Source organism: Carettochelys insculpta, chromosome 5 (assembly GCF_033958435.1).
Source record: "Carettochelys insculpta isolate YL-2023 chromosome 5, ASM3395843v1, whole genome shotgun sequence".
NCBI classification, from domain to species: domain Eukaryota; kingdom Metazoa; phylum Chordata; order Testudines; family Carettochelyidae; genus Carettochelys; species Carettochelys insculpta.
Genome location: NC_134141.1, coordinates 99,365,826 through 99,393,756, shown reverse-complemented (window position 1 = coordinate 99,393,756; position 27,931 = coordinate 99,365,826). Strand labels below are relative to the sequence as shown.

At 42.1% G+C, this 27,931-nt stretch overlaps 1 protein-coding gene across 2 annotated transcripts in view; it reads left to right on the top strand.

The window, feature by feature from the left end:
* The window catches only part of PARP8 (poly(ADP-ribose) polymerase family member 8), a 151,129-nt gene that overhangs the window by 49,591 nt on the left and 73,607 nt on the right, over window positions 1–27,931 (top strand). For both annotated transcript variants that reach the window (XM_074994296.1, XM_074994295.1), the window contains exons 3-6: window positions 15,162–15,199; window positions 16,919–17,008; window positions 19,131–19,201; window positions 20,091–20,168. In XM_074994296.1, coding sequence (XP_074850397.1) covers window positions 15,162–15,199; window positions 16,919–17,008; window positions 19,131–19,201; window positions 20,091–20,168 — 277 coding nt within the window. The remainder of the gene's footprint in view (window positions 1–15,161; window positions 15,200–16,918; window positions 17,009–19,130; window positions 19,202–20,090; window positions 20,169–27,931) is intronic.

The window sequence follows — 27,931 nt, the reverse complement described above, 5'->3', positions numbered from 1 at the left end:
AAATTAAACACAAAATGATGCTGAAACAAGCATTATTATGGCAAGTTTGAGTTAGTAACAAACAATGGGCAATGCCACAGCTAAAGTTGTCAGTGAAACTTTAATTCAGCCTTCTTGTGCATATGCTTTATAGTAACAGTCTTACATTTTGAATTGCATGGTCACGTTATTTTTTCCACATGTCCCCTACCACATTCACTGTACAGGATAGGGCCTGCTCTGAGAATGAATCAGTTTTGTAGGCTGTGGCCTGTATGAACCATACCTCATTGTTGGGGGAGTAAGAAGGTGTGTTTATTGTGGGTACTGTAATGAGTGAGCCTAGGCCTGCTCAAATCTAAAATCCTACATCCTCAACCAAGGGACAGGAGCTGCTGAACCCAGCCAGCAAATGAACATAAGGGAAAACAAATGAAAATACCGGTAATGGAGATGAAGGGTATAGGTTTAAAACTGGCGATACTGTAGGGGACACTAATCAAAGAATTCCTACCAGTACCCATTCCTCATCAAATGTGTCTAAGGAGCCAGTGGACACTGCTCTGAGGCATGATCAAACAAGGGATTGTAGGTAGCCTACACTTTTTCAGAACGCTCACCGTTTGAGTTTCCTCTTTCTGTTTTGGCAGATGGCCATCTTGGTCAGCTCCAGGACAAGGTAGATTAGTAGGTCTCATAATTTCATGTGGCAAAAGATAATGGAAACAAGTAAGAGGAGAATTGCAGCTAGATCCTCAGTAAGAAATTATTGAGGGGACAGAAAAGGGGCTGCAGCCTGATTCACTCTGTGTAGCTGTGCTCCACGGTCTTCCTTTTACCCACAGAAGGGGCAGGTGTTGTGGAATTCTGTGAACTGTGCCAAATAAATACATGCTTGGGTCTCACAGCTCCATGGGGGATCTTCCAGTTCATCTTCCCCATGGGTTGTGGAAGAAGAGTGAAGTACAGACTGTACTATTAGGGCTCCCTGCCCCTCATATATGACAACAGGTCCAAACACTTGGTGTGGACGAGGGACATGAGGGCAAAGAAGGGGATGGTATGGAACAGGAATATATACAGATATACTTGAAGCAAGGTTTGGAGGTAGACTGGCTGGCTGGAATTCAGCAGACTCAAGGTGAAATGTTAGGGCAACTGAGGAGCTTCATGGGACTGGGGCACAAAGGCAAATTCTAGTGGGCAGTGGGTTAGGATTGGGCCAGAAGCACACTGCTGCAGGACTCACTCAAGTAAAAGGAATGGGTGTCAAGGCTGGTGCTGGAGCACCGGGGGGATGGGAAGCTCCATGCACTAGCTGATTATCCCAGTATGACTTAGCCTTCTGACAGTAATGCGGGTGGTCATGAGGATCATCTTCCAGTGCACAAACAGGGTTTCTATCTGCACACAGAGGTGCAAGTTGAATAGCAGGGGTTCTGCAATCGGATCCTCCCACTGGCAGCTGCTACAGACCTGGTCTCTGAGAATAGCTTGCAAGTCCTGAGCAGGTGGTGGTAAAAGCAGACAGCTTAGCAAGGTCTCAAGGGAGGCCTCTTAGGGGAGATAAAACAGCTGCTGATCATATAAGAACCTTTGGAGTCTGTGGAGGAAGGCGTGCAACAGTGCAAGCATGCCAAATAACGATCATCATAAAAAATCATGTCAGGGTATGAAGGCAGCAGGCATGGGCTTGGTTATGAATGCTGACCAGGCCCTGTTCATCCCCCTCCAGAGTGAGACGTAGGACATTTATGGAGACATGGTGCATCCCTGTCCAGAGAAACGCAAGGATCTTCTGGAAGCTGACCAGGGTTCCCTGGAGCAGGCTTAGTATATTGGACTGGTGTCAGAGCATGGGAAGGTCAAGCGGCGTTATTGCTAACCTCCACCAATGGGATAGCCCCATCCACCTCTGCACGCAGTAAGACACCCTGACTTCCATTTATCCAATGTGGAGGGATCAGTGGTGGAAAAATACACAACCAAAAAGAGTAGCAAACCTGCATGCCTGTGGGTGGTACAAAGCATAGGTGAGAGGAAATTCAGTGGCCACTCATCCCTGGTCAGAGCTCTTGGTGCAGTTGACCCAGCAGAAGAAGCTTCCAAAGAAAAGACATGGCAAGAGTCTATCCATGCCTGGGTCATAGGTGATGAAGATCACCTTTGCATTTGCTGACAGGTCCGGCTCTTGAAACACACCTCCATCATTTTGTTATGGAGGAGACAGATGAGGATCTTCGTGGTCATTAAGGCTACGTCTACACGTGCACCCAACTTCGAAATAGCTTATTTCGATGTTGCGACATCGAAATAGGCTATTTCGATGAATAACGTCTACACGTCCTCCAGGGCTGGCAACGTCGATGTTCAACTTCGACGTTGCTCAGCCCAACATCGAAATAGGCACAGCGAGGGAACGTCTACACGCCAAAGTAGCACACATCGAAATAAGGGAGCCAGGCACAGCTGCAGACAGGGTCACGGGGCGGACTCAACAGCAAGTCGCTCCCTTAAAGGGCCCCTCCCAGACACACTTTCATTAAACAGTGCAAGATACACAGAGCCAACAACTAGTTGCAGACCCTGTATATGCAGCACGGACCCCCAGCTGCAGCAGCAGCAGCCAGAAGCCCTGGGCTAAGGGCTGCTGCCCACGGTGACCACAGAGCCCCGCAAGGGCTGGAGAGAGAGTATCTCTCAACCCCCCAGCTGATGGCCGCCATGGAGGACCCCGCTATTTCGATGTTGCGGGACGCGGATCGTCTACACGTCCCTACTTCGATGTTGAACGTCGAAGTAGGGCGCTATTCCCATCCCCTCATGGGGTTAGCGACTTCGACGTCTCGCCGCCTAACGTCGATTTCAACTTCGAAATAGCGCCCAACACGTGTAGACGTGACGGGCGCTATTTCGAAGTTACTGCCGCTACTTCGAAGTAGCATGCACGTGTAGACGCAGCTTAAGTGTCAAAGGGGTAATCATGTTAGTCTGTATCTGCAAAAACAATGAGAAGTCCTGTTGCACCTTACAGACATAATTTTTGGAGCGTTTTTGTGGTGGTGGAAAAAGTAGCAGATGCAGGTCTCCCTCTTCCATCTGGAAGATGTTCTGTACTGCTAAAAAGCATATCATAGGGACCAACTCATAGAAGAAAATGGAGACTGAATGGAGCAAGCTTAGAAGAGAGATAAAATTAAGAGACGGCAGTTCAGAGGAGGGGACATAAAAAGATTCAGTGTGAATACAGATAAAGAGTACAAAGGTAAAAGAGTGGATAGAATAGAGAGTACAATGGAGAGGGATGCAAAGAGACAACACTGGAAAAGAGAAAGTTGGGAAGAATGACTGAAATCCGTACTTAAGCTCTTGGTTGCACTCTAGAAAGGACCTAAGCTGTTCCTCTGAAGTCATGATGTAATGCGTATTTACAGGCTCTGACTCTACTTCTACAAGGTGCTCTTGGAAACCATGTTTAAAAACATGAATTAAGCACAAGCATCGCTGACTTATGGAACAAATCTAAACAGCGATAATTTATTTATTTACCTAATTTTAAAAATAATACCGATTGGACCTCACTTGTCCAGCACCCTCAGGACCTGACCGTTCCTGAATGAGGGAATTTGCCCGACAAAGGAGGTTTCCTGCCACCAGCCCCATCAGCTCGCCACCCTTCCCTGTTGCTGGCTGTGCTTCTGGCCCTGACTGGCCCCAGTCTGGATGCCAGCTTTGGCCCAGGCACCAGACACTGGTTGCATGTGTATATAACTTCAAAATACAAGAATTGTTTCTCTACCAGTAGATCTAAAAACAGGGAACACTGTTTTACAGCTATAAATTGGGCAGACGAAGCAATTGGAATGGTCTGTGCCATGAAGACAGATTTTGCATGGTCTTCACCTCATGCAAAAGTATTTTAGCTATATACAGAAGAGTCTGTGTAATATTTGCCACAAGTTTTCTTAGGACATATTTTGTACATAATTGAAGATCATATACTGTATTGGTGGAAAGGCCATGTTGTTTTCTTTTGTAAAACTACCAAGTTAACTGTAATTCTCTTTTACATTCAGTTTCTTCATGGTTATGTCACACACCTGAGCATACAGCTCTGATGTATCCCTTGTCCAAAGGTGGCAGGGTTGGTGAACGCATGTAATGAATGAGGAAGGGGAACTGCAGGTGGAGAAAAAATGGTCTTGCGGTTAAAGCAGTTGAATGCTGCCCTGGAGGACTGGGTTGTATCTTTGCCTGTGCAACAGTGACTGTGTGATGTTCCAGAAAAGTAGCTTGACACAAACTTTTCATCAGTTGTGTGTTTCTCATATGTGAGTGCATCGTTTGAGACACTGTCATCTGAACTGCAGAACTGCTGAGGGTGAGAATTCATTGCTGCAACTGAAAACCATGGGAGTTGTGCATTGAACAATTAAAGTGCTATACAACACTAAATATTCTGAAAAATCAAGTCCCAGTCCTCTCAACTGGCTACCCAAAATAAGTGAATTCTTTTTACCTTAGATTGCTGTGTGCCTCAGTCTCTTATCTGTAAAATGGAGAACTAGTACTCGCTCATGAGGGGAGGGGGCGGGGGCGGGAGGGGTCATGACAAAAAAATCCATCAGCGTTTTTAAGCACTCTGGATGAGGATTATAAAAAAAGCTGTTCAGGTTTACTAGAAGTTGAATTACCATTCTTATGCAGTGGAAACTCTGCAAAAAGGAAATGGTTAGCTGCAGCATTCTGTATCCCTTTTATTTGCATAACAGGCTAAATCAAGCATTGTTTTATGAATAACTTTCACCGTGATTCAGATGTCATTGGGGTGTGTGAAAGGGCCAGTGGTATAAATTATTCTTAGTGACAAATGCAAACATACAATATGTTTGACTCAGCATCTCTGTTCCTCTTGAGTTACTGAAGAAAATGAAAGAAGTATTTCAATGTATAAGAATGCTAGTATCTTTTCAGTGGTTTTAATTTGCACGAGAAAGAAATGACGTATTTGTTTGCAATGGATGGTCACACATACATTCTCCAACACCTGCATTTTCTGAGGAAAAGATTATTCAAAGCTGTTTGATGCTATTGTGGCATTGGTAAGTGAGGTTTAAGGGGATTAGTTGTTTACTGAGGATGTGAGACAGTGTGTGTGTGTACACATTTCAAGTGGCTAGTTGCATGCCTTGCTAATTCTAGGGGCAAAAATAATTATGCCAGCTCAACAATTGTTGGATCACAAGAGATGTTAAAATTTGTTGGAATAATGCATGTGTCCAAGTATGATGTTCGAGGGTGGGCTCTGTATTTCTGAGAACAAGTTGCTGAGACAAAAACCGTTTTTGTAAGGTGTTAAAAAATTGAGCTACAGGTTGCACCTCACTAGTCTGGCATCCTCGGGACCTGAGCAGTCCTGGAAGAGGGAGTTTACCAGACCAGGGGAAGTTAATGCCCTTGGGGCTCCCCTCTTCATCACAAGCTCCAGGCATTTTCCAGACACCACTTGCAGCTTCCTGGCTCCAGCTACAGTTTTCTCACCTTGGCAGTGCTGCCCCACTGCTACCCAGATATCTTTCTGGCTGGCTCCTAGGCCCCTCCACTGCTCCCTGACTGGCTTCCTGCCAGTTACCTGGCTAGCTGACCCAACCCAGCTTCCCACTGGCTACCCGGCTGCCGCAACTCCCTGGCTGGCTCCCTGGTCCCACAGCTTCTCAACCCTGCAGCTCCCTGGCTGGCTCCTGGAAACACTGTTCCCTGGTGGCTGCGGCCCTGCTGCTCGCCTGCCAGCTCCCAAGTGGCAGCAGCCCCACTGCTCACCATTGGCTCCCCAGCCACCAGGGCCCTCTGGCTTCTCCTCCCCAGATTCCCTCTTTGTCCTTCCCCAGCGGCTTGTTGGGGGCTCCAGCGGGACTCTGTGCCCCCCACCTTCCAGTGCTGCAGTAGGGCCTGTGGGGGCTCCCGCTCTGGCCCGTGCCAGGCTGCCCGCCACTACTGTGGCCCCAGCCCCTGGCCCGCTGATGCAGGTCCAGCCCCAGCCCTGGGACTCTGTGGACCTGCAACATCCGTGGTCATGGCAGACCAGGGATGTTGCCAGATGAGAGAGTACTGTATTTAAGATGTTGAATCTGTAACTACAAGTTCATGATGGTCATTAAAAACCTCCCTTGCTGCAGTTATGTAACACTTTTCTTCTCCATGCCTTCCGTAAAGTTCTCAGTAGTGAGAAATTTAATGAAGCTTTGTTTTTATTCAGTGATTTGTGTCTTACTACCTTTGCTGTTATTATTGTTATTGTTAATATTATCATTCTTGGAACCTCTCAGTTTAATATATTGCCTAGATAAATAAAATGAAATAAATTATTCATTTTATAAGTAATTTTTACATTTTAATTAAACTTGACTAGCAAATTTACCTGGCATTGCTCAGGTATTTAAGTAAGTGGGAGTCTGGGCTCCTTCCTGGGTGTGGAGGGGCCTTTCCCCTCTCTAGCCTGAACTTGTGGGATGGGCAGGGCAAGACTGGAGCCACTGCATTTTTCATTGGCAAGAGGTGCACGGGGTTGGGACTGGGGTGCTTTTCCTAGGCTCCAGCGAGAGCAGCAGGGGCGAGTTGGGGTCAGGGCTGGGGCTGGAGCAGCAGTGCTTTTCCCTGGCCCTGGCAAGAGCTGGAGGGGTTGGGCTGAGGCCAGGCTGCTTTCCCTGGCCCCAGACTGGGCTGGGGGCGCAGCCAGGGCCAGAGTTTCTGGCCCTAGCATCTCTTGGTAGGGGGTTAATTGTGACGGGAGAGAGTTGTTGCTGAGGGGCAGCAGGGCTCCCTCTGTGCAGCAAGATGGCTGTGTGCCAGTGGGGGTGAGGGGTCACTGACCTGTCCAGAGCCTGGCAGGATGGAGAGCCTCGTCTCCACATGGCCACTGTTTTCCTTCTATGGCTGTCCCCACTGGTGAGTCTGAAGTATGTTATCCCTCCACTCGGTGCACCTCCCTTTCCATGCTTTGAAAAATCATGGGGTTTCAGGCAATTCCCATTTTTCAGGCTTACCAAACCCTGACCTTTAAGTTAGGGTAAGAGGAAGCTGCATACCAAATTTTGTGGTTTTAGCTCTGATGGTTTAAGAGGAGTTGTTAAACAAACAGAGCATAGACAGACAGATGCACTCTAACAGAGAGAGATTTTAATCCTCTGAAGGGAGTAAATCCTCTTTTTTAAGACAATATTTTGATTCATGTGTAAGACTGAACTTAAAAATCAATATGTTTTTATTGAAAAAATCTTGATCTAAACTTCTATTTTCATAATTAAGTCATGACATGTGATGTCTTTCAGCAAATACTGAGATTTTTGAGCTTGTATTGTATAATTCATTTTGCACTTATATTCCACATTTTAAGATGATCTGCTAAGCTCTACATTGTAACCCAGTTTTTCGGGCTAGTTAAATTTAGGATGATGGCAGAATCATAGAATGGTCTTGAAGTAAATATTTATGAAATGTTGCTAATGTTTAACATCACAGCCCTGAAGAGTCAGACCAAAGGGGTCACTGACCTGTTGACAAAGGCCAGTGTCAGATGCTTCAGAGGGACTATAATATGTGTATGTAAGTATGTCCTTTTGTGATGGTCATTTTATACAACTTAAATTGATTTTTGTCCTATATATATTTTACCACTTAATACTGCTGCTTTCCTATAAAGATGTCATCAACGAATAACTAGTAGCGCTTGCTGATCTTTTCCACTGGTAAAAATAAGTACTGATTGCTTTGTATGCTAATACAATTTCCAGTCCATTAAAGATTATATTGGGGAATTAGCATATTTTGGGTGGATAAACTATAAAATAAGTACTAGAAATATTTCATAAAACATGAACTTTAGAAAAATTCTACAATGCTGCCATCAAACTATATTCATATAGCCCTGAAAACTGGGTTGAAATGTGGTCTTTAGCAGATCACCTCAAAATATGCTGCATTAGTTAAAGAGACACAGAGGAGCAAGGATGCCGTAATTTAGAAGAATTGTTTTAGAGTTGCTCAGGAAGTTAGTACAGTGCTTGGTAGCACAAATATGCCTTTCTGCAGCAATATTTTGCCTGTTCATTGCGCTTAAACTATTTTACTAATAATATTTAGCATTCACTTACAAGTATAATTATGAGATTTTTTTCAACCCTGAATTTTTTATTATGCACTGCCACTGTGTTGATGGATTGTGGCATTTTTAACTTGAAGCAGTATTTGAGTGCTCTACTCGTTTCCAAATGATTTCTCTCTATCACCAGGCAGCCGGGTTGTCTACAGTATGTTCATTATGGGATAAAATGTTTGTTTCCAATAGCATTTTGGTAGGGTCTGCCTGATGACGAAGTTCAATAACTAGTAAAAAAGATCTTTTGTCCTTCTAAAGTAAACAGCATAAGGCTGCAAGGTCTATTGAGCTTTCATTTACAGGACATGCATGCCACGTTTATTACGAAGCAAATTGAGGGAGACATGGAACTGAAGGCTTCTGTATACAGAATATTTTAGCAAGTTACTGTGAACTAGAAGATTCACCCAGTGTTGCTCGGGTCCTTCAGGATGGGACTGGTGGTGTGGGATGTGCAGGAATCATGGCAGGAGTGGGCGGAGGGGCAGGGGTTCAGGGCAGGGGGTTGGGAGGTGTGTGAGGGGAATCAGGTAAGGTGGTGGGATGCTCAGGGCAGAGCAGGTTGGCCAACAGCGTTGTACCCCAGGGCTGGCCTTGGGCAGTGGGAGATGTATTGCCCAGCTGGAAGTGTTGCTGTCCAGTCGGTGGCTGTTCTGTGGCGCTTGCTTGCTACCTTCTTGTGGTCATTCTGGAGTATAACTGTCCCTACTACCAGACTGCTCCTCTTCTGTTTGTTGAGAAACTGTGGCATTCCATACACATCCCATTGTCCTGGCACAATCAGATCCTGAACTTGCTTTAAGTTAGGGAAAGAGGAAATTGCATACCAAATTCGGTGGTCCTAGCTCTCACCATTTAGGAGGCATTCTTGAGCAAATGGACTTATGGGTGGACAGATGCACAGACAGACTCACAAACTCTCAAATATATAGTGGATTGACATACTCTTCTCAGTGAAGTGCTTGAGACTAAAATATTGTCAATTACACTTTTTTTTAAATTTCCTCTGTGTATTCAAAATGAAGAGAAAAATCATCTATCTTTGGAAAACTAACTGTTTTCTAGGTTACTAGCATCTTAAAGTTGGTGTCATTTTTCACTGGCCTCCTCCTGCAAAATATATACAGAATACATGCCAAAGATTAAGCAATATAAAAGGGTAAGATGACGCACCCTCTTGGAGGTGGTACTTTATATATATATATTCATTACCTTTCTGCCTATGTTCCTCCTGTGACTTACTGCTTGTGATCCCAGTCTGATCTATAGGCCAGTAATCAGAGGTGCAGAGTTTTACTGGCCAGGAGAGAATGTCCAAAATGGAACAAATAGCCAGAGTGAATCTGAGTTGTGGTGCTGAGCCAGAGGCAGAAGTGATGTGCTTGTACAGGAAGATGATAAAGATTGCTCTCAGACGAGATCAGAGGCATGGGTGTCTCTAACTAAAATTGATAAGCTTATTGGAACAGGGTGGTTGGTATGGCACATTTGTGTGTTGGGATACATGATTGATGTCACTGTTGTGAGGCATATTTAGATCTCCACTCCACCAGCTCATAGTTCTCAAACCAGTACACAGATTTTTGCAGGAAATGTGGATGTCTGTGGTATTCTTAAGCCTAATTTTTGAGAGAGCTTTATCTGCTTTGTATCATTCCTGCTGTGCCATGCAGCTGGAAAACCCAGTTTAAATGGCTTCATGAAGGAGAAATGTACAGGTGGGCTGGAGCTCGGTTAGTGTGAACTTGGACAACATATGTGCAGAAATATTCTCAGGATTATGGCACATTCCTAGTTTAACTGGTGTCAGCAGAGGACAAACCAACAATTATGTAAACTGTATTGTGATACATAAATCTGCAATATTTAGGCACAGGATGAGATGTTAAGAGTTGATATATAGCTGTAAAGCCAAGTATTGCTTTTGCAGGTTTAAATTAGACATTTAACATTACGTGAGAGAAATGTTGTGATTTATTTCCCTTTTTAATTGTTTGTAATTCATGTAAACTCTAATGACTTGAAATCTTGGCATACAAAGATTCAACAACTGTTAGCTACTTTTTCTTGTTGCCAAGCTGCTTGGATTTAGTAGAGGGTTTTGCTGCTTGAGTGTCATTTTCACTAGGGTAGGTTATGCAGATGAGTCTTGTTTAAAGGTGTTACTGTCACATACCTGATCCTTTGCAGCCGGTTGACTCCACACAGGAGTAGCAGTACACTTAGGCATACTCTTTTGCAAGATTAAGGCCTCACTATGCAGATTTGATTTTGGGATTGCATCACAATAGTGGGTCAGGAATGAGCTGCTGCTAATGAAATTAGTGTAAACTTGTCATCCTGTTCTTCTTCCTATATGATGATACTGTACATAAAGATAATCAACTCATCATAAAAATAGCGACTGTTAAAAATCTTTGTTGGTGAACAGAGAGTGTATTACAGGTATGCACCCCTGGAGGACACAGGACTCTCCCGGCCCTTAGCTGGCACAGCTGAAAGGAGAGAAAGATTGTATTTCAGTCCCTGATCATGGCTTCAGGGCCATTCCCCTGGGGGTGACACCCCCCCGGGGGACGGGCAGCCAGGGGGTATCTCAGGTGCGTTGGGGTTCCCTGTCCATGTGGGACAGTCCCCAGGTGTGGTCTGGCCCCGCCTACTTGCCGCCATGCGTGCGGCTTGTGGCGCTGTCCATGGGAGTGGGTGCTGGCTGTGTTACCAGCAAGCGTCATGTGTGCCGGGGTCCACAGCTGGTTGGAATGCATCCAAGACAGAATTGCTAGGCATGTGTATAGCCTGCTGGCAACTGTGTTGCCCCTGCCTGGCTCGCTGGGGTGCGTGCCCGGCTGGGGACTTACTGGAGGGTCACTAGACAAACTCTGGCAATGCCTGGCTCCTGGTCACCCAGCTGGATGACTAGGAGGGTGTGTCAATCATGAGGTCCCCCTCCTCACTTGACCACTCCAGGGTCATATCTGGCCCTTGGCTCTGGCTCCCTGGTCCTGGCTTTCTTCCTCTGGCTGGTCCGCAGCTGTGTCCAGGACAGCAGGTGGCAGGGACCTGTCCTGAGGCCCCAGGATGGACCAGAGCTCCCAGTAGTAGGGGCAGGTGGAGGTACCTGCCCCTGAGCATCTGCCCCTTGTCCCTAGTCCAGGCATAGCCCTGCCAGAGCTCCTTTACTTTACTCCGGACTTGGTCCAGAGTGCTTGGGGTGTCCCCAGGTGCTCAGACCATGGGCGAGGCGGGTGAAGGCCACGGTGTTGTGGCACTTCACTCCCATCTCTCTCAACACGTCCTCCTTTCAAAGTCCCAGGAGGTCTCTTAATTTTGCCTCTGTCCAGGACGGAGGCCTCTTTTCCTTTTCGTCCAGCGGGTCCCTGGAGCCCTGTGAGGGCTATGAGGGCAGGTCCTGGGGATCCTGAAGTGGGCGGCCACTGTCCATTGCTGGGTAGCAATGTTCTGCGGGCGTCTGTGAAGGCATGCTTCAAGCAGTTTGTGCCTTTGCTGCTAGCATGCTCTCAGCTTCCTGCTACGGGGTTTCTGGGTCTGTGTAACTTTAAGATCAGCCAGATGCAGAGATCATAGAGCCCCACTGCTGCAGGCCAGGGTATCTCTGTGCTCCAGCTGGCTGCACCATGGTGGACTCGTCTTTCAAAAGAGCAGGTCGTGGAGCATCTACATGTATATTCTTTTGAAAAAAAAATTTCAGAGTGGGATGCTCTTCCTAATACAGGATCGGGGTTGGGATTTCAAAATCTGCAACTGATTCCTCTGATTTTCTTTCAAAAGAATGCATGGTATGTGTAGACACTCCTCACGTTCTTTCGAAAGGGGACCGGGAATTTCGAATTTATTTGCATGTGTAGACACTGCTATACAGATAAGGATTTTCAGAATAATCTTTGTAAATGGAGAACTAGTACCATTTATCCATTTAAAACCATTTGCACAAAGCATACCCTGCATAAAGTAATCATTTAACCAGACGTGCAACTATAAATGTGGACATTATTTTAGGCACTAAGAAGTTTAATTTATCATAAGCAGTGAAACATGACATCTCACTCTAACTTCGCATATGATACCTTAATATTTTCTGCAAAATAACAAATGTTGGGTAATAGTATTTCTATTATAAGTCTTGTTCTGAGCTTGAAGGTCAAGGAATGTATTTGCTTGAGGATGTCTTCTACATAAGAGCTGGTGTCTGTCACAGGAATGTGCTGAATGATTCTGAGATAGTATCCTCACTAAACCCATGCCTGTACCCAAAACTAGTACCATTTTAACAATGCTGTTTTTGTAAAGGGATGCAACTTTCCTCATCCAGATGCAATAGTTTCCTTGTATATTTGCTTATGCCTATATGAGAAGGGAAATAAGTTATTTTGGTATAAATAGGGGCTACCAAGTTCATGGTCCATTTTAATCAATTTTATGGTCATAGGCTTCAATATTAGTCAGTTTCACAGTTCTCATGGTGTTGGAGCTATGGGAATCCTGTCCCAAAAAGGGGTTATGTGGGGGAGGTCACAACAATTTTGTGTGGGGATTGTGGGATTGCCACCCTCAGTTCTGCTCTGCCATCGGGGTTCTGAAGGAATCAGGTGTACATCTCCCTGCAGCTTGTGGAGGTTCTTGGAGGTGGGTCTGATATGGTTCTGGATGTGCTGGGAAGGGACAGGACTTCCTCTTTTCCTGCACAGCTGCTCTTGTGGGGAGATCAGATTTACCTCCAGATACCCCACCATTTTTATAGAGAATTTTTTGTTCTCTAAAGACTCAATCCTGTGGAGTGCTTAAACATCCACTATGCTCTTTGAAGTCAGTGGCTGTTAAGATGCTCAGATCCTCACTTAGCCAAAGCTCCTTTTGAAAACTCCCTTTGAAACCAGTTGGAAATTGGTTGAATAGTGACGACTGAGCCGAAGCCCTTTAAGAGAGAGAGTTGAAGTCTCAGATTGCTTTAAAGGTTTGATTAAAATATAGCAGATGTACAGTCGGTAGGAAGTAACTTTCCATTAGTTCATCAAAAATAATGCAGCTTTTCATACAAAGAAATGAGAAACAAATTCAGTTTTATAAACATTCTTTCAGAAGTTGAACTAGTTTATAAGCGTGAGAATTGCACTGCTTCTCTCCACAAGCTCAAATGAACAGCTTCGTGTTCTCTGACTGTGAGTGCAGTTGTGCATGACAGGTACAGACTGAGTAAAGGGCCTGTGTGGAGGCAAACTGCCTCAGTGGGAGCTATATATGGCATTAGTGCCTCTGAGTGCTGTAGCATACATTATTATGCCCCTCTGAAGAAGATGGCACAAATTCCCCTGCAAGCTCAGAAAATACATACTTTAAACGGAGGGTAGCCACTGTTGGCATTGAATTTAATTAATTTTTTGTTTATTTTTGAATATCAGAACTAACCCATCTCCCCAAAATCTGTAAGAAACATAAAATTTTCCTACAAATTTTTAAGTCTTTAAACTAAGTTGGCAGTTTTTGTAATAAAAAGTGACAGATCTCTTTTACTCCAGATAAATATCCCTTACTTTTTTAATGTTTATTTATTTGTAATCTTGTCAACACATCTGCCTCTTTAAATTGCTTTTTCCAGTGTGACATCATTTAATTTTAGTCTCTCAGTTAGATTTTTTTCCAAGCATCTCTACCTCTTTCCCCTTTTTGATGGTTTATGCATAGATCTGTCTTCTGTTCTCTGTCCTAATCTCCACTAGGACTAAATCATAGTTGCAAGGCTCCCATTTAGTTCAAAGGGCTCTGGGTCAGGACCAAAATGTGGTTATAGTTATTTTGCAGAATCTGGCCTGCAGATGTCTTTAATTGAAGGACCTGATCCTGAAAGCCCTATGCATTCTGAGTCACCTCTACTTATGAAGGACCGGCACTATAATTTTTCCCATCATCATTTTTACACTGAGGTGACCATGGCTCTTTCACTGTACACGCACCTGAATGAATTATTCAGATATGCTATCAAAACAAAAAAGCAGTCAAGTAGCACTTTAAAGACTAACAAAATAATTTATTAGGTGAGCTTTCGTGGGACAGACCCACTTCTTCAGACCATAGCCATACCAAAACAGACTCAATATTTAAGGCATAGAGAACCAAAACAGTAACCAAAGTTGACAAATCAGACAAAAATTATCAAGGTGAGCAAATCAGAGAGTAGAGGGGTGGGAGGGGGAGTCAAGAATTAGATTAAGCCCCCCCGCCGCTCTGCTCTCTGATTTGCTCACCTTGATAATTTTTTTCTGATTTGTCAACTTTGATTACTGTTTTGGTTCTCTATGCCTTAACTATTGAGTCTGTTCTGTTATGGTTGTGGTCTGAAGAAGTGGGTCTGTCCCACGAAAGCTCACCTAATAAATTATTTTGTTAGTCTTTAAAGTGCTACTTGACTGCTTTTCTGTTTTGATAGTGTATAGACTAGCACAGCTCCTTCTCTGTTACTATTCAGATATGCTATATGTAAGTATTCCGAAAGGTTCCAAAATTATACAGTGAAAAGCTTTCACCATGATACAAAGATAAATTACTTGGTGTAAAATAAGGATGCGTATTAACTTTAAAAAAAATAAATCCATGAGTCTGCTTCAGAACTTAGCTGCCATTGAGCAGACTCTTACACTTATACGATGCCACCAAAGTCAGTTTTATGCCCACATGAAATTATTCCTATATGTATACATTTAAAAAAAATAAAATATAGCAGGCTTAATGGACTCAGTGAAATATTCCTATAATGAGAACGTTTTGTAATGTAATCATGATATGTTTAAGACAGTTTGATTTAGGCGGGCTGATTTATAGCAGAAGAAAATCTTGAAAATGGGGCTTTACATTATTTGAGCTAAGCATTTCAAAAGCTGTCAAAGTAACTGTTACCTTCTGTCTTGGAAGGTATCAGAAATCTATAAATAGTCAGAAAATACAGGAGTACAAAAATTCTTATGCTGTTATTGTTATTAATACCTTTCTTTTTTTTTTCTTTCCTTTCCTTCAGCATATCCTATTCAGTACATGTCTCAGAGGATTATCCAGGTACAGTGAAACATTCCTGAGCATAAAGCAAACATCATTGTTGGAGGAGAATTCAGAGGTTCAGCTGAAGACATTTGAAAATGCATTAATGTGTTCTAGACCTTTTTTTGCTAATTATTTCCTGTCAGTTAGATTGTTTTTACACTCATTTCTCCTTTTCAGCCTTCATTTGTCAGCCGGGTCAGGGTGAGAGAACCTGCTTCACGAGTTTTGCGAGAAGGGGGTTGTGATGCTTACAATGCCTAAAGCTGTCAATGACGAGTATCCAAAAACAACCTAAATTCTGTTAGGTATAAAATATATAGCTTGATCCAGTAAAGTGCTGAACATTCTGGCCCTGATCCAACAAAGCACTTAAACATGTGCTTGAAGTCAATGGTACTACTTATGTTCTTAATTTTAAGCATGTGCGTAGGTATTTTGTTTCATGGGAAGTGCACCTTTCAGGATCAAGCCCATAATATGTCTTAAAGGTCAAAACTACTATAAATGACAAGACTCTGCATTCTCTTTTTGTAATATTTTTCTTTTTAATATATATTCCACCTTTTAGAGTGAAGGTCTTAAAATTGCTAAATTGTTGTTAGAAATGGACCCATGTGCCTGTGCAGAGCCAGAATAGACTGTGATCATGGAACAGACTGCTAGTATGTTTAATAACCCAAAAGAGATTTTGGCTGGAGACATTTTGGGTGTTAATTAAAATGAAGGGGAATCCTCGGTGTGTGAATTTGTAGGTATTACAAGAACAATTCAGGAGAGTATGGGTATATCATTAGTTTTATGCATTTCTATTATTTGTATCACATCCCTACCATGGCTTTAATAATTATGTTGAAATCATCACCTAAAATTGAATGAGTTGCTTCACAGACCTTGGAATGATTGGAAACAGCTGTGTGTTAAGCTAGATGTTCCCTGAACCAATGTGCTGTGGCAACTGTCAATAGTGGTAGCTACTGGAAAGTTTCATAACTGTAAGTGAAACCAGAACTATTTTAAACAGTAATAATGTCTCCACATTGTGTACATTGTTGAAGTCATGAAAATATCACTGATATTTTGGAAGTGGCATTAATGGCACTGGGCATGATCTTTGGAACCATTTCTTCATAGCTGTAACAGAGTATTAGGATAATTATGCTCTGAAAGAGCTGTACTTACTAACAATGGTATACTAAATGTACATTAATATGAATTGATACAGTGCACCTGCATGACTTCCGTGGGAGACATTAATGAGTACTTTGACAGTGAATAAATGTCCATAGAGGTTCACATTGGCCGAGGTAGACAGTGGAAATGTTATTTCCTATTGTGCTATTGATCTATGTATGTTGTGTTAACACAGGCATGCTGTGATCATGCCAAATTAGCAGCATGCATTTATGGTTAAAAGACCATGCCAAAAGTGCATCTGTGGACCAGTTCATTGCCATCAGTGGGACTGCATGTGGCACAGTGAGTCCGTCCCGCCAACAGCTAGTTTCAAGGTCAGGCCAAAGGAAGTTACCCTTCTTTTATCCTACCACTACATGTTTTGTATATTTAGACACTTCAGCACACTTAGGTGACCCACAGATAGGAAGTAGTCCCTTTATGTCACTGATGAAAGCATAGTGGTGTGTCAACCTGGGAGGATGTTAAAGGTGTCATTGGGTGTTGATAAGGCGCTTGTTGTGTACCCATTATGCTAAGAACTCTTTCTCTGTTTTATAGATAACACATACGTATCCAGCTCAGATAATGATGAAGATGTGTTAGTTACAACTGAGCCAATCCCAGTAATTTTCCATAGGATCGCAACAGGTAACACTGAAAAATCATTTGTGACTCAAGTTGAAGTTCTGTGGTTGACTGCAAGATACTGCCTGTGCATAAAATCTGTCTCTATGTGGATTGCTGTGCATCTTTCAGTTTCCTCACAAGCTCATTGTTGGGTATGGTCATATATTTCAGAATGGATGCAACTAAAATATTTCTTTTGGATAATGTATATGGCAGTCTGGCAAGCAGTACGTGTTTTCACTGATTTCATGGCTTGCAATCTGTGCACAAACATTCCTGTTTGAATGCAGCGGGACACACTTGCCTATTGTTAAGTCTTCACAGCAGTTCCATTTATGAGACCTCATTTTCATTTGTTTATCACTTTGCTAAACTTTAACCATTTGGGATGAACATTTCTATGGCAGCTATCTGCATGATTTAAAAATTTTTCAGCAAAAATGGTTTAGCCATTTTTGAGAACAAAGCTAGGGAAGAGCACATTGTTCTGTCCATGTTAGAAAATTCCAGCATCCTTACATTTAAAAGGCTCTAGCAACTTCATGCTTTGGTATGGAGACTTGAAATATGGCTGGGTAGTTTCAGGGATGTATCTTTTCCCAACACCACAAAAATCTGCCCACATTTGCCTAGGTTATAAATTTTTAAAAATCCCTATTTACACATGCTCATTGGCTAAATTTTCCAAAGCTTCTGTCCACAATGAGCATGTTGCATCCTGGGACTGACTTATTTACAGCTGCAGCTCTGAGCTGTGCTCAGTTTGCGTCTGGGCATGTGAACGGGTAGTAGGAAAATTCTTTCTTCTGTGTTCTCAGTGACTCCCCTGCAGGACCCAGACAGCATAGAGGGCAAAGCTGTCGAATTGAACTGCAGAGGGAACAAGTGGCAGTGGAGTGGCAGAAGTAGACTGGGTGCGTTGGGGTGAAGTGGAGGGGATATTGTGACTGGAAGCTGCAAGGAAGAGAGAAGAATACTGGGAGTGGGAGCTGAGGTAGGATGAGAGGCAGGAGGGGAGGCTGAGATTGGGTGAGGGACAGGCAGTGATTAGCTGAGAAAGCAACTGGCTGGAAAAGGACAGGAAGCCTCTTAAAGGAAACGGGCTGGAGATGGGGGGACTGTGAGCCAGTGAGTACCAAAAAGACTGCACAGGCAGTCTTAATTCTGACATTTCAACTAATTTGATCTTTGAGATCTGAATTAGACCTTTAAGATATATTTTTCAAGGATGCATTTGTTATATTTTTGAATTACTATGCGAAATGTTATATTAAATATCAAACCAAACATTTGTGCCCCGAAAGAAAATGGAATAACATTATTTTGCCAATTTCTTTATTCTTTGGCTCTGATGTAAAATCCAATTAAAGCAATATCTCAGCTGTCATCCTGTAACATTCCAGCATAGAAGAAATTTAAAATGGCTCCCTGTTACAGTGACATGTAGTGTACAGACACTGCAAACCTAGCTACCAGGGCTATAAATAGCTGTGTAGACTGTGAGGCATGGCTTGGACAAGTACAATAGAATGTCCTACAAACCTGAATCTCTAGGGTATATACCCTGCATGGCTCTTTCCACTACCAAGCAGTGCCTCCCAGGGAAATCTGCATGGCTCTTTTCATGTTCTGCTGCTTCTCCTCTGCCAGAGCCTTTCCCTGTTGTCTTCATGCTCGCCGAAGCCTTTTACTATGGCATACAAACACACACCATAGTGCCAGGTGTGGATGCAGCCTGCCATATACTGCAGCGAGCCCCTGTATGTGTAGATCCTCTGGTCTACACACTACCATAAGTGTGGTAGTTTAAATCTAGTTTACAAGTAACAAAAGTGAGTGGGAAACTCAGTTTATGTAGTATTTTTTATTGTAGAATCATGGATGCCTGAGACATCTTGACTTCTTGTTTTTATCTTGCTAAATTGTAAGCTCTTTGGTGCAGGGACTGTCTGTTCTGCATTTGTACAACACGTAATACAGTGAAATCCTTGTCCATGACTGAGGCATCTAGGTGTTATAGTAATACAAATGCTATGACTACTACTAAACTTATTTCAGTTCTGTTTTTTAATTGCATAAACAAAATTGTTTTAGATTTCTTAAGGCTACTAATGATTTTCCATTTCATTTTTTATTTTTTTAGAATTAAGAAAAACCAGTGATGTTAACTGTTGCTTATCTATAAAATCAAAATTACAAAGGGAAAATGGAGAGGTATGGTGTTTCTTTATTAACGTAATCCTCTTATGTATATTCATGGGAAGGTAGAGTAACAAACTACAGAGTATAACTTAATTTTTTTCCTTTAATTTATTAAAATAAACACCTTGGTGAAATTCTGGCCTTACTGAAGTCAATGAGACATTTGCCATTGACACCAAAGGCATCAGGATTTCACTCCAGGTGTACACAAAGAATTTGTAATTTCGCAAAGAGGCTGGTAAAAGATATGCACAGTGTTATCCATCTGGGACCGCTGAACCTTCTCCATAACATAGACTCTTTCTGCCTCGGAAGTGCAGTGGTGTCGAGAGAAGTTGGTCACAGAATAGTTGTCTCCCAACCTGGTGTTATGCATATGACCATATATTTCAAACATTTGCTTCAGAGCTTAGTGCTCATTAATGTGAACACTGACAATCTTGTTAAAGTCGGTGGTCTTATTTATGGCAGTGTGAGCAATAGCTGATTTTTGGCAGATTGTATATTGATTGTATATTGTTTGCAGATCTTCCTGCACCTGCTTTTGGCATCAGGACCTCCAATTTGAGTAACACTGGTCTTCCCCATGAGATCTGTAGAGTATAGAGTAAAAGCACACAAAAGACCAAATTTCATTGGTGCAGGGGGGTTGGTAGGAGAGGGAGGAGGGAGAAGAGACCAGAGTTCATGACCATGAATTTGATAGAGCCCTATCTATAGGGACATGATTGAATTTTTCCATTCATTGGTTGAATCAGGCCCATGATCCTCTCGCCGAGAAGTCACTAACAGAAACTCTAACAAAACCATGTGTTTATTTGTTACATACATAATCACGAAAAAAAGAAATGCAAATGTCATTCTCCTGTTTCATTTGCTGACACTTATTTATTTGAATCAGGAATCGAGGCACAATAGTGCAGTTGAAGAAGATTCTGAAGGAGATAATGATTCTGAAGAGTTTTATTATGGGGGACAGGTAAGGGCACACATTTTCCCAGTAATTTTAAAGTTGTAAACCATGCCATTTGAAGGCTTCTGAGATGATTTATTTTGCTTTTTATTAGTTTTTAAATTTGTGCAGTTGTAAGGACAAGAACATTGATTGTAACTTGGTCGTTTTTGAAGATGGTATCTATTTTATAGCTTCCAGAATAACTGTTCACTCTATAAAGCATATATCCTATTGACATGAATGGACACAAAATAGGTCTGCAAACTGTTATGTGGTTGTCATCTGGTAAAAATAACAGCATTGCATTTTAATACTAAAATGGTAGCTACAAAACTTTTATGATCTAGACTATAATGCATTTTCTTCTTCCTGAGCTTGGTAGTCAATTCACCTAAAGAGATACTGATTTAAAAAAATATGTATCTGTGTCTTTCCTCCTTGTTCCTTCAGAAGAAAATGTTTCCTTTGTAGTTATTACTTTTGAGAGGTCAGTGGGGTGTTTGATGAGGATACTCTGTCGACACTTAGCCTATGTCTAGATAGCAGGCTTTCTGACAAAAGTCTGCCACTCTGGGAGCTTTCTGCTGACATCCTGGTCATCCTCGTTCCATGAGGAAGAAGGGAGGTGTCGGTAGAGGGGGTTTTCGCGACATTTGGACCCAAGTAGACAGGCCAAATGTTAAGAGAGTCTCTCCTGGCAGAACTGTCGGCAGAGGATTTGAAAATACATTGCACAATTTGCATATATTTTGCCGACAGATCTCTTCAATCTAGACATAGCCTGAGTGTCTGAAAATCATCAAAGGAGGGGCCAAAAATGCAAATTGTGTTCATGGGGGATGGTTTTGTTACATAAGCATGTGGTCTCCAGAAATCAGGCTGAGAACATTGAATCACCCATAAGATTACCGAATGGCTGTTAAATAGTTTTTTGGTCAATATTTGCATGGATTGTGCTTGAACTGGTAACATTACATTCTATTTATGTAGCACCCTTGTTCCATGGAAAGACAACAGAGAGAGAGACAGGAATAAAATACAGAGTTCACTAGAAAACAAAAAAATCAACAGCTGTAGTTGTCCTGAAGGACTACAAAATATTGGGTAAGCAAAGAGAAGAAGGCAAGAGATCATTGGAAGTGTAGTAATGAAAGGAAAAGAGAGAAGGTATGAGATGGGATATAAAATGGGAGTCAGGCATGGTCTACGCTAGTGTGGTAAATCTATCTAAATTACATTATTTCAGTTGTGTGAATAATGTAACTGAAGTTGACATAGCTAGATCCACTTACTGCTGTGTCTACTCTGTGCTGCGTCAGTGGGAGCTGTTGTCTTACTGACTTACCTTACACTTCTCTATGAGGTGAAGTGCCAAAATTGGCAGGAAAGCACTATCCCATCTGTGTAGCTTGTCTTCACCAGACCTGCTGCATTGCTGGCAGCATCACTGATTTAGCTCCATATTGAAGACGTGCCCACAGAAAGAGAAAAGAGTTTTGTCTAGAAAAGAAAAGACATGAAGAATTAAGGCAATAGAAGAATTGTGAAATGAATGAAGTAAGTAAATAGGAGGACAAGTAATAGAGAAGGTTGCTAAGGAAATGTTATGTTAATTTAGGTGGAATAAATGGGCCTTACATGTTAACATAAGCAGTTACTGACTGACATCAAACACTCTGGAGTTTGGTACCCGGAGCCATGTGATATGATAGCAGACATACCATTAAAAAGCCTTTTAAGTTTTTATTAAATATACAGAAATGAAAGGAAAACAGTTGAAGCATTTTAAATGTAAAATATTTAGCAAAGCTTTCATTTTGATGACATTTCTTGTTCCCTTTCCCTTTATATGGAAGGTGTTTTAAAAGGAAAAAAATAAAAACCTAGTCACTTAGATGTATCAGAAAAGGTAAAAGTGGAAGTTAGTTTAGATGAGCTGGAGCAGCTGTTGTTGCTGCTGTCCTATGTCATCCCAAGTGGTGCTGCAGCTCTCATGGCATGGCAAAGTTGTCTGCTTCCCTCTTTTTGGCCATCAGGATAAGGACGAAGAATATCTGGGGAGATACTGAAGGTAGCATTCTTGATGGTGACTTTCATGTCAGTAGCCTCCATCTGTCCTTCTGTGTTCTTCTCCCAAAGGCTTTATCTTTTCCAACCACAAACCAGGAGTAACTGGTAGAATAGCCCTTCCCTTAATTATTTTGTTTGTTGATTATACCTAATATCTGAAATACCAATTTTGATTTGTTAATTTCTGGTTCCACAACTTCTGTTTTTCAAAAGTCCTTGAATTATCGAAAGATGGTCCATTTTTGTTTTGACTAATTTGGTCTCTGTCTGGTTCTCTTTCTAGAAATTAATAAATACCATTGAACCACATGATAAATACAGCTGGAGAAGAAATTTCTGGTTAAAGATAATTTTCCCTTTTCTGAATGATGACAACTGAAATAATGAGAGAGTTGATTGTGAGAAAAGAGAAAGTGGAAAAGAGGAAAGAATTTGGCAGTGATATTGATGAAAAGACATAGGGCTTGTCCACACTTCTTTTTTTTCTGGAAAATAAAAACACACCTTTTTTCCAGAAACAAAACAAAACAAAAAAACCTGCAGAGCAGTCAAGCTGCCATGTGTGAAAAGTTGAAATAAGAGGGCTTTTCTCTTGAAATAATAACTCCACTTCTGTGAATGAATTTCATTGACCACCCACCCTTCAAGGTAAAAAATGAAGACGTGAACAAAGCACAGAATTATCAGCTTATGTGAATGCTCTGCTTCCCAATGCTTTATTTTTTAAATTTGTGACATCAAAAAAGTATAGGCTCAGTGGCAACTGGCAACTCTAGATTTCTCTTATAGTGGCTTTATTGTATATTTGAGAAATGGAGTCTAAACGTAGTTAACTAATTAAACAAGCCATGAGGATTATTTAAGTTAAAAAAATTATAGCAACATCCAACACAGGAAACAGCTTGGGAATTTACTTGTCAAATCACATTTATACTAAATGGCATAGAGAGGGTCTTGAAGAATGATGTATTGCAAAGTAAATTATTTAAGTTACTAACCAGGTGATCCACTCAGCCATATCCACATTTTCATCCACATCATTTTTTTCCAATAAGCAATTTTCCTTATGATGTTTCATTCTTACACCTAGGCCCTGCATCTTCTTCTGGCACTACTTACACTTGGCATATTTTCCTTTTTGAGCCAGGGAATGAATTTCTTCAAAACATTCCCTGTTAGGGTCTCTTAAATTCCCAGAAGCCATAGCAGTTTTTCTGTGGCAAAAGTGTTGGGGAACATAGGAAGCTCTGTGTGCTCTGAACAATGTCTCTCCTGTTTCTCTCTAGTCCACTCCACTTTTCTTTTCTGGGCTCCCTCTGTCCTTCCCTATATATTATCTCTCTGTTTTAAGACAATGTCTTAAGTAGCGTCTGTGCTTGGCCATTGTCCACCGCCACAGAAGCACAGAACAAAAACAATCCTATCCAGCTTGTGTCTTTCTTTGCACATTAATTTTTAGTTTGTTGAGAAACAGAAATGGAAAGCCCAGAACTCTCAAGAAGCAAGAGCTAGTAGTTACACTAGACAGACTAGAGCCATTAATTCATTTTTATGAAATAGTAAGTGTATGTGTGGCATGTTTGTGACAAGCTTTAGTTGTAGCTGTTATTTTTAAATTAGAAATTTAGTTTTTATTGATTATTAAAAATAAGAAAATCCTGTTTAAATAAAAATATTCTTTAAATCAAAATTCCATCTTTTTAAAAAAGTCATCAATTTTTATCCACCCTGTCACACAGAAATGTGAATTAGCTACCTTTCGAGCAACATGAGTTACAGCAAGGGTGGGCAAGATACCGCCCATGGGCTGCATGTGGCTCACCAGTCCTTCTAATGCAGCCCACCCCTGCAGCATGGAGCAGCACAGCTGAAATTGGCTGGCTGCTCCCAGTGGATCTCTTCATTGTGAATAGGGGTGGACTTTGCACGCTGCCCCAAATCCAGTAATACCTCTCAGCTCCTATTGGCCAAAACACAACCAATGGGAGCTGGGAGACTTTGCTGGTGACAGGGACAGTGCAGCACAATTTCTCAGTTCCCACTGGCTGGTTTCTGGAGACGTAGGAGCTGAGGGATTTGCTGGGGGCTGGGACAGTGCACGAAGCCTTCCTCTGCAGCACATGGGACAGCCAGCCCCTTTGAGCGGTCTGGGGCTATTGGGAGGCAGGAAAACCTGTCTGAGAGTGCTCCTAGCTGGAAACTGCTTAGGTAAGCACCTTTGGGCCAGAGCCTGCCTCTGGAACCCCTCCCCCTCCTGCACTCCAACTCCCTGCCAGACTCTGGGTTCCCTCCTTACACTCCTCCTGCAGGCCAGAATCATCTCCTGTACTCATAACCCCTCTTGCATGCTACACTTCAGTCCCCTGCCCCATGTCACCATCCAGATCCTCTGCACCCTCCTCCCCACTGCCCCAGGTCACAACTCTCTCTCAGACCATGTACCTATTCTTACATCCCTCCATCAGGCCAGAATCCTATCCTGCACCCCAATACCCTGCTCCGGGTCACAACCCCCTCCTTTAACCAAACTCCCTTTCAGACCCCCACATTCTCTCCTGCATTCCAGTTGCCTACACTGAGTTCCCTTTTGCACCCAACCTCTATCCCAGACCCCATATCTCCATAGAAAAGTGCAGTTCATTGATCAGTTACCAAAATCTTGGAGTATCTCCCCCATAAAAATTATTGCCCACCCTTGAGTTACACCAATTTATGCACGTGTGTGCAAAGAACTTCTCCACGAGCATAGCTTCTGCTGTTCCTGAAGATGGGATTTATAATGCTGACAGCAGAGCTCTCTTGCTGGTATGCAGCATCTTCACCAGATGTGCTACAGTAGTACAGCTGCAGCGCTGTACTTGTAGACATGCTCATAGTGTCTTGGTCATAGTGGAAAGGTTTGCATCACCTGTGCGTAAGTTTTCCAAAAGATAACAGTTTAAACGTATCTAAATTACTGAGGCATCTAAGTTCTATTGATTTTCAATAGGACTGGGGGCTTGTCTACATTAACAATTAATTCACACCAAAGTGGGTGTGAATCTACCTCTATCTACTAGCTTGCTGCAGTCCGTCTTTGTACTGCTTACACACAGTTCGTAAATGTACTTTGATGTAGTCCTCTTTGAAATGGGATTTAGGAATTACTTTCCTAAATTAGGAACTACTTTACTAAATCATCCAAACTGCTGAGACTGTCTAACCCCAAGCCTTTTGGATAGTCAAACCTATCAGACTTTTTATTTTTGGGACCTTTATCTCTCATACTTGTGAGAATCTTTGTGAGCTCTTTCTTTGAATCTCTAGCCTCAGTATATATGCAGAAGATAACATCAGATCAGCTCTTGCTGAAACAATAATACCATTGCTTTTGGTTCTTATTCATGCTGCTCTTGCTGTGTAAATTTGCAAATGCAGTTTTGAAAAGAAAAACACCTTTGCTATTAGTCAAAGTTGTCATTTACCTCTGCATATTTATTTAATGTGGCTAAGGCTGTATCATAGGGATGGAAAATATCTTATATCGGGGTATCCAATACGTTCGCCACTCGCCACGTGTGGTGAATAGGACACTGTGTTGTGGCCAATACGGGGGTGGCCAACCCATGGCTCTTGAGCTGCATATGGCCGTTGGAGCCTTTAAATATGGCCCCTCCTGAGAGCTGCATGCAGGGAGTTCTGTCCACCTGCAAAGTGCACACTCCACACTGCTTGATGGGAGAAGTGCATGGTGGCTCAGAGGCTCTGGTAAATCACTGGCATTGAAGTAGCATGGCAGGGTTGGAGGCTGAGGTTGCATGGCTCTAGGGGAGGGCATTCAGTTAGGGTAGGGGAGAGGATTGGGGGTGCCTGGCACTGAGGGAGGTGGAGGGCATTTATTTAGAGTGCGGGGGAGCTGGGAGCACCTGGCTTTATTAAGTTTTGTATAATATAATGTGGTGAATATGGAAAGATGACAACCACAAGTGTGGCAATCTTTGAATTCCTGTTGGACACTGCTGCCTTTTATGAGGTGTGCCTAATTTGGTGTTCCTTCTTGCCAGTAGAAAAACACAGCATTTGCTGCCCTTTCCAGCCCTTAGACATCCAATATCAAAACTTACATGAGGAAGCATTGTACTGGTGGAGCCAGGCAACCCACATGTTATTCTGGACAGACTTTTCTGGAATGTGATACATTAGGAAGAAAAAGATCGAGTCTAATATGTTGCAGTCCACAGGATGAGCACCCACCCTTCTCTGTTCACAATGCAGGACTCTATAATCATCAGTGTATCATCTCAAAATTTACATTATGTAAGTGACTCTGGAGTATATCAGAATTTTTATTTGAAAAAATAAGAGAGTTTTTCCCCTCATCTAACATGCAAAAATAAAGGATGAGCTTCCAATTATGTCAGCAACTTGAGAGTGATGGATCCTAGTTATATTTTTCCTTCTTGAGGATGAAGGGTGTAAGGAGGCAGTCCTGCTACCCTCACCTTACGCTGTCCCTGAAAACTGATTCTGTCTGACTCATCAAAACACTAGCTCCCCAGCAGTGGCATCTGTTTCCCATTTTCCTATTTACGGTTCTAGCTTCTGCTGCACAGAGGATAGCAGCAAGACTCCTTCCAGACCTGTGCTGTCCATCTTCAACAAGAATAATATAACATAGTGATATACTAGCTCAGATCCCTCCCTTTCTTAAATGTTCTGCGTACATCTGGTCATCTTTCGCTGCTGCTGTGTTGATGAGTTTCAGGTGAGCTTCAGATTCTTACATGATTTCCAGATGTGGTCAAATTATCAATGGCTAATTTTAACTTATAAATGGGGATCAGATGAGTACTGTTTAATGTGGTTCAAATGTGGGTCTGCAAACGTCAAACTTGATAGAGATTGCCGAATTTCAGAATTAGAATCCTGCATATGATTTACAAATCAAGGGCCCATTGTGCCATCAGTTATGCCTGTGTAACAACAGCTGTTGTCTGTGGGAATTCTACATGGGTATTTGAAGGAAAGAATTGTATGCTGGTTCTCCATTCTTTGCCTTTCTTAGTGAGACAAAGCCAAATTCTGTTCTCATTTCACTAGTCCAAATCTGGTGAAATTGACTTTTGTAGAGTCCAGATTTAAATTTATGTAACAGGACACAATGTGGCCATACCAGCTTTTGGCATTCACTGTACAGATTGTAACAAACAGATTACAGTATTTTTTTCTAAAAGAAAATACATGATACCTAGATAGTGACATGTTGTGTATTCTTATAGAGTATGGACAAACGTGAGTTATTTGGACTTCATAGATTCTAACCAAACTATTGGTTTTGTTCTGTGGTCTTAAACTTCCATTGCTTGTTTCTGCCTTCTGCATGCAATGGAGCTATGCAGTGATATATTTCTTACTATATTATTCACGTAATAGAGAAGGAAGATTATTTTAGGTCATCTCACTTTCTCTGTACAGTTTATATATTGTAGGCTATCAGTAAAAATAGCAAAGTGACTTAGGACTATGGGTTGTATTGAGTTCTGAGACACTTAGGTGCTTTGGAAAAGTACCTACTATATCCCCAATTAATTATATTTAGGTGATTGATTTCTTTGTCTCGTGACTTTTTCTGTTTATATTTTTGTTTTTAAAATGAAGTGGTTTTAGACTGTAGAAATATTGACATGGAGAGTCTACATACCTAGTAAATAAAAATAACTTAAATGAGGCCAAGATTT